The following is a 7,063-nucleotide window of genomic DNA, read 5'->3' on the forward strand; positions in this document are numbered from 1 at the left end:
CCCCTACTTTTAATATGTCTAGTGTCCAACGGCCCCGAGCAAGCCTCGGGGGAGCGAGGAGTTAGGGCAGAATAATGTGACCCCTGCTGCCTGTATAGTCCACAGTATTGGCCCTCGTGTGATCACAGATCTTTCTTCCTCTCCCCTGATGGTGAATTTCAGTACTGAATAGAAAATCAAAAAAAAATTTTTTTCCCCGTATTTATTATGCACCTACTGCCTTTCAGTGTACAAATGGTATTCTCACAACAGCGCTGTGCACGGCAAACTTACTTCAACTAGAAGCGCTCAGTGCAAAAAGGAAACTCAAAGAACTGATGCCCAACCGTGAATCTGAGATGGGAGACAAACACCTCTCAGTTTACAACAGCCTCCCTGCCTGAGCATCTCATCACACTGCACCTTCCTATCAAGGTATTTCTCAAACACGGTCCCCAAACACAAGCCAATTGCTTCACCTAGAGAAGCAATAACAGCCACTTTGTCAGAGTTAACGATGGCTGTATGAACAGTGCCCTTACTTTAGAACTTCACTCTACAAGGAGCTTCAGTATTTTCTCTCTACTTTATAGATGAAGAACCTGAACCACAGAAAGGCTAAATGACTTGCCCAAGATCACACAGCAAACAGACACCAGAATAGTTTGAAGCTGGGACTGTGTGACTCACCAAAACCTGAATTTGATTCTCCTCCCTCTTCAGACTTTCCCCAGGTCAGGGTAGGTGAGCTCAGTGAAAGGAGGTGCTGGGACGCCATCAGCTCCCTCTGCCTCCTGATACTCCAGAATAGAGGCTGAGCTGCTGCAGGGGCGACCTACTTCTCCCACTTATGTTTCTTTTTAAAGATCCAGAGGCTGTGGGTGGCTTTGAGGGAGGAGGAGGTAGAGTTGGCTCCATTGGCTTCCTATGTCCTCTCCCCCACACTACATCCCCAAGGTTAAAGTCACACTTGGGCCAGCTCAGCATCCTGAAAGTAGGAGGGAGACCATTGAGGTGATGTGGAAAATAAACCAGACAAGCCTTACAGTGTGTTAGCAGGAAGTGAGGGGGGACATGTTGCCTGTTCCAAAGGCTGTTTGCTCACTCTTCAAGCCGGGCGTGGTTTCAGCTCAGGGTCTTTGCACCTGCTGTTCCTTTAGCCTGAACACTCTTCCAAGAACCATCTTCACTGCCTGCCCCACCTCCTTCGGGACTTGGAACAAATGGTGTGGCCATTCCCGACCAATTTAAAGTTATCATCTCTCCCACTCTCATCACAGTCCCCCTTTCATGCTTTTTTCCCCCGCCACAGAATGTATAAACATGTGGTGTTCTGTATTTGTTTCTTGTCTGTTTCCCCCAACCAGAATGTTCGCTCCACTAGGACAGAGAGTTTGGTGTTTTCGTGCTCAGTATTTGGAATGCCCCACGCTCCACAGGCTGAATCTGGCAGTGTGAGGCTGGGTAGGTGCTACCTCAGCCCTCCTCCCCCTGCCTCTATGGGTGGTGGAGGGCCAAGCACATGGTTACCACCTGATCCTCAGAGTCATGATGCTCCCCTGTTGTAAGAGGGTTGGGAGCCTGGCCCTAGGATGGGCAGGAGTGCCGAGCTGCTCAGCATTCGTGCCTGGGAAGGCCTGGGAGATGGGCCCACAGCTGGGGGGCCTAGATGTTGCTCCAGGTCTAATAGGTTTGAAAAGGGGTCAGGAGGCAAGGGCATCTTAAAATATTTGTGGGCTCCAGGGAAAGCAGGCAGCCAGGCAGCCTTCAGCTCCAGCAGGATGAGCAATGAGGCCAGGAAGACACAGAAGTACAAGGAGTACTAGAGGGGCACTAGGGGCATCAGGTTTCCTTTAGGATACCTTGTCCCCTGATATATCAACTGTCATGTTCTGCAAGGTGGGACAAACAAGCCCCTTCCCTGGAAGGGCTACAGGTAGCTGGCAGGACAGAGCAGCCCCACGGGAACCCAGATCCTAGCCCTCTTTACTTCCTCCACTGCCAACACCCCATCACCTCCCCTTGCCTGATCATGGCCTGGCCTCCTCCATCTCCCAGGTTCTGCCCAGACCCCTTCAGCCAGCGGGATCCTGTTAAGACATACTGAATAAAACACATCATGTTGCTCCTTACCTCACAACACCCCCAAAGGTTTCTCACCCTAGCACACAAGGCTCCGCATATAATCCACCCATGCTCCTCACTCAGCCAGCTCCAGTCATAGGGGCCTCCTCAAAGCTGCCCATAAGGGCCAGGCACTCTCCCTGTCTTTATGCTGGCTGTTCACTACCCCTGGGACAGGCTTTCTCACCTCCCTCAGGACTCTGGTCAGATGTGTCAACTAAAATAGACCCCTCCCTGCAGCCTCTATCCTGTCCTTCGCAGTCACCTCCCAGAACGGCTTCCCACTTTCATCTGTGTCTGTTTTCTTCCACAATGGCAGGGAGCATGCATGGTCTGTTCTGTTCACTGCAGCAGCCGCAGGGCCCAGAAAAACCCAGGCACACCAGAGATGCTCAGTGTCTTCTGATTTGAACAAACTGACAGCTTTGGCCCAGCCCAAATGGGACTGTGAAGGGACACTGAACAAGAACACCCAACAGTGGGGGGGAAAGTCAGGGGTGAGACCTGAGGAGAGTTCAGGCCTACAGGAGGTGATGCACCCTCGTTCTCCCCCTACACCCTCCCAAATCCCTCCCTCACTGGGCCAGATCCAGGCTTTGGTGGGTGCAGTGCCAGCCATGAGGGGAGGGCTTAGGTTGGAGAACAGCAAAGAAGGCAAACCAAGCACACAGCTCCAGCACTAGGTCAAGTTCTTTACTTCCCAGAAGTGATGGCTAAAGGGAGGGAGGAGAGGATGAGAAGAGGAAGACAGAAAGAGCCAGAGAGAGGGAGGAGCTGGGAAGACAGGAGACAGTAAACCACTGTTCTATGAAGTCTCAGGAGACAAGTGCTCAAGGTAAAAAAGAGTCCTGGAGAATCGTCCGCAGCTGCAGCAGCTGCAGGAAGCATCTCGGTTTCCTTCTGTATATAAGTCCTTGGGGGAAAAAGGCTGCCGCGCTGCCGCTGCATTAAATAGTTATGTACATCGCAGAGTCCCAGGCCGTGGGCAGGCAGGGAGGGGGGTCATTTCACCAGGGGCCGAGTTTTATCATCATCGCCGCACTGGTGGGCTTTGTACTTTTTCACCTCTGCCATGTACTTGGCCCATGCATCACCTTTACTTGTTAATACCTGTTGGGGGGAGGGGAGGGACACACGGGGGTTGGGAAGGAGATGCCAAGGAGGCCAGGAACCAGGGTCAGGACTGTCCTGAGACAGCTGACCCACCCACAGAGTCACCGCAAAGGTCTTGGGTGTGAGGTAAAGATATGGAGAATCAAGTTATCTGGGAACTTTGTTGAAAGCCCTCCTCCCCCACCCAGTACACCCATCCAAGGGCTAGATACTGAGGAGGGAGGGACAGGGCACCTGGGCCAGGAACTGAGGCTGGAAGGAAAAGGCAACGTGGGCAGCCCCCCACACCCAGCCTGCTCACCTCATCCTCCGTCTTCTGCTTCTTGGCTACTATTCCCGTCTTGAGGGCTAGTTTGTTCCCGCCTCTGCGCTTGCCCACCTGGGTGAAGGGACAGAAGACTGCAACGGTTACAGGAGCCGGGGCCCGCCCTTGGCGGCGCTGAGGCCCACTACACCTTCCTAGCCCGGCCCGGTGGCCCGTCCCGACGCCGCGCCCAGCTCCACCAGCCGGCCGACCTGCGCAGCAATCAGAGAGGAGCACACGCGACTCAGCGCCTGCCCTGGGCCCATGATGCCCAGGCAGTCCTGGGCCCCCAGGCTGCCCTCCCAGGGAGAGAAAAGAATTCCCACATCGGTGGGGACGAGCACTGTCCTCACCCTCCCCTAGTAGAAACCACACAGACAGCAACAGTTCCCTTTATTGAGCACTTACTGTATGCTAAGCCCTGTGCCAAGTGCTTTGGATATACTATCTCCTTCCACTTTCACAGTCACCTTACGATGAAGGTTACCATCCCCATTGTAAAGATGAGGAAACATCTCTGAAAAGGAGAAGCCTGTACCATGGATCATGCCAACAGCAAACAGTGGAGCTGGATTCTGGGTCAGGTGTGTCTAGGCCAGAGCAGCATTCTTAACCACCAAGCGACACTGTTCCCCTACACGTAACCGGGCCTGGCCTCTTTGCAGGTGCTCCTGCAAATGGCCCCTTGATGAACAAATGAAACAGGCAGCGACAACTACTGCTATTCTCACTCACAGAGGGGCACTCGGCCTCCACCCAGTTCTCACACCAGCCCAGGTCCTGCCACTTCCCCTTCCTCAAACATAAGTCTTACTCTGAACTTTCATCCTGGTCTTCTGTTTTCTCCCACACACTTGAGGGTTTCTTGTGCCCCAGGGGCTGCAACAGGCTTTACAGACATCCCATCCCTATCCCTCAGCCAGGCATTAAGTGACCTGCGCTGTTGGGACTATTCTCACACTCATTTTTGACGGATGAAGAAACTTGACCCCCAGTTCGTTACTCTCACACCACACTTTTTTCTCCATACCACAGGAACTTGCTCTCAACACCAGAGACAAAGCAAGCTCAGAGTTGACAATCAAGGTAGGTACCATTTCTGTGGCCTAGAGTTTCTCAATCGCATATACTAGTGACATTTTGAACTGGATCATTTTTGTTCGGGAGGGGGAGACAGTTGTTCTGCGCATTGTAGGATGTTGAGCACCATTCCTGCCCTCTACTCATAAATGTCAATAGCACTCCCTCCCCCAGTTCTGACAACCAAAATATCTCCAGACTTTGGCAAATGTGGGGATGAGGTGAGGGGAATCGTCCCCAGTTGAGAACCACTGGTTTAGCCCTTCCTATAAGAAAGGCCCAGTGCTAATCACATCAGAAAATGCGATGATGCCCATTTTTACAAGCAGGGAAAATGAGGTTAGACCAGATCAGATGCCCCAGGAAAGCAAGATGCCTGTCATAATCAACACAGCATACCCATAACCTAGCACACTGCCCAGCACAAGGTAACGTGCTCAATAAATGGACACTGGACGAATGAGACTCAGGGAACTCAAGCAAATCTGCTAGGGTCACACAGTAAGCAGTCTGAGTCTCTCATCCACACAGCTCAGAGTCCAGACTTGACTATGCCCCCCATCCCCATAGTGGGAGATGGTCCCAGTATCCAAAGTTCGGGATTCCACTCAAACAGGAATCCTGGTATCCTGGTTTCCCCATCCTCGGAGCGCTGTTTCCAATGGAATTCCCCCCAACTCCCAGTTCTTGCGGGCATACTGCGGGGGTCCCCACCTCCGCCCCCAGACCTCTCTCGTCGAGAATCCAGTTTCCGAATCCTCAGCGGGTGACCCGGACGGCTCCCTCATCGGGGTCGGAGGGTGGACCTGGATCCCGCTCCCCTTTCTCGAACCCGATTCCCCCTGCCAAGGAAGGCCCTGGTGCCCGCCCCCACCCCCGCGGCTCCTTACGAAGCTGAGCGTGGGGCCCGGGCCGCCCTTCCTCTTCGGATCCCCGGGACCCGCGGCGGCGGCGGTGGCCGGCTGGTCGGGTCGCTGCGGGCCCGGGGGCGGCTCTTCCTGCCGCTGCCGCTGCTCCTCCTCCATCTTCCGCTTGAACAGCTCCAGGAAGCTGCCGTCGTTGGCGAACAAGTTCACGCCGCCCGACACCGGGCTCGAACCCGCGCCCGACACTTCATCATCCCCGCTCTCGGGCGACGTCCCGGGCCCGGACTCAGCCCATCGGCTCCCGCCGCCGCCGCCGCCCGCGGGGCCCGGCGCCTCCCGGCCCGGAGGTTCCGCCCGTCTCCCTCGGGCAGCCATTTTGTCGCCAGGTACCTCGCAAAGGATTCCGGGAAGGCCGCTCCGGGCCCGCGCTTGGCGCCAGACTTGCCTCGTCCCGGGCAATGCATGCCGGGAAGACCGGTCTGGCCCTCAGGCATCCGCAGTGGAGGCGGGGCATGAGGGGCGGGGTGAATGAGGAGTAAGGTTTGACGCTACGCGCCGGCGGGCAGACGCCCCGCCCCGCCCCGCCCCCGCCTCCGCCCCGCGGATGGTTATAGCCCTGCTAGACTCCCGCAGGCGTTACGCAGAGATGGTCTCTTCCGGAATGAGACTATTGTCTGCGCCTGGGGCTGTAGCGGGCTCTCGGAGTGAGGTTCCCGCTTGGGACTTAGGGGCATATTAGCTTTTCGGGGCTAGAATCCACTTCTGGCACCAGGGATAATCTCAGTGAGGGGTGGGACCTCGCCTGAGGCTGTGTGCTCAGCTGACATCTCGGAAGCTGGGTCCCTAACTAGGACTAACTAGAGGGCATATCTAGCCTGGGCCCCCAGAATAGAAATAGGGGTGTCTCTGGATTGGGTACCTGTCTCTGGGGTGGAGCTTTTATTTGGGAATAGAGACACAGCTGACTCCAAGGAGCGGGGATCCCCATTTGAACGTCAGGGTATTATTTTATGTGCTAGAGTACTCATGAAACCGCGGATATTTCTAGGCTGGAGTCTCCACCTAAGAGTATCCGCTAAGGGCCTGGGACCCAGCCTGTATTCCTGCCCAGGGCAGAGTTTCAGAGAATTGGCTGAACTGGAGTTTCCCCTCGGACAGAGAGCAAACTGGAAGGAGGTTTTCGGGAACAGGGTCCCTTCTACGACAAGGAGCGCAGTTGCAAGTGTTGTCCCTGCCCTGTCCTGTCCTGCATGGGGGCTCAGGGCTCACTGGACAAGGATCTGCGGACCTCGCCCACAGCAGCCCCGGGACCGTCTCCAGCCAACTAATCGGTTCGTTTATGATTGGTTTGCGTCAGGAGCCCGGTGGTTCCCAGCCAATTGAATAACAGAAGAGACGGGCCTGAGGCGGTGTTGGAACCCAGGTTGGAGAATAGGGGGGGAATGATCGACATGAAGTTGAGCCTATGGGGTCAGGTCAGGGTGGACCTCGGATCTAACTTCTTCAAAAAGGTATGCAGTGGGTGTTTGGCCGGTTGCTAAGGAGAGGTTGGCGGCTACCGGGACCTGAGAGTGATTGGTAAAAGTAAGAAAAGATG

General features: G+C 55.1%; 1 protein-coding gene across 2 annotated transcripts; it reads right to left on the reverse strand.

The window, feature by feature from the left end:
- Positions 1-2,775: 2,775 nt before the first annotated feature.
- Positions 2,776-6,066, reverse strand: TRIR (telomerase RNA component interacting RNase). 2 transcript variants are annotated; one of them, XM_060144936.1, is made up of 3 exons: positions 5,491-5,908; positions 3,518-3,595; positions 2,776-3,213 (listed from the first exon to the last, which is right to left on the reverse strand). In XM_060144936.1, the coding sequence occupies exons 1-3, from the start codon at positions 5,839-5,841 to the stop codon at positions 3,106-3,108; spliced, it is 537 nt and encodes a 178-aa protein (XP_060000919.1). In that variant the 5' UTR covers positions 5,842-5,908; the 3' UTR covers positions 2,776-3,105. The 2 variants fall into 2 exon arrangements, with proteins under 2 accessions (XP_060000919.1, XP_060000920.1); XM_060144937.1 differs by lacking the exon at positions 2,776-3,213 and having other exon boundaries at positions 3,519-3,595; positions 5,514-6,066.
- Between the last annotated feature and the right edge of the window lie 997 nt (positions 6,067-7,063).

The sequence above is a fragment of the Lagenorhynchus albirostris genome, chromosome 3 (assembly GCF_949774975.1).
Source record: "Lagenorhynchus albirostris chromosome 3, mLagAlb1.1, whole genome shotgun sequence".
Classification (NCBI taxonomy): domain Eukaryota; kingdom Metazoa; phylum Chordata; class Mammalia; order Artiodactyla; family Delphinidae; genus Lagenorhynchus; species Lagenorhynchus albirostris.

What these genes read in the sequence shown, in the direction of transcription:
- TRIR (XM_060144936.1), bottom strand. Translation starts at nt 5,841, where the DNA reads ATGGCTGCCCGAGGGAGACGGGCGGAACCTCCGGGCCGGGAGGCGCCG. An exon ending in CGGGCCCCACGCTCAGCTTC is followed by an intron (nt 3,596 to 5,490) that starts GTAAGGAGCCGC and finishes CCCTTCACCCAG; the next exon opens with GTGGGCAAGCGCAGAGGCGG. An exon ending in AGCAGAAGACGGAGGATGAG is followed by an intron (nt 3,214 to 3,517) that starts GTGAGCAGGCTG and finishes TCCCCCCAACAG; the next exon opens with GTATTAACAAGTAAAGGTGA.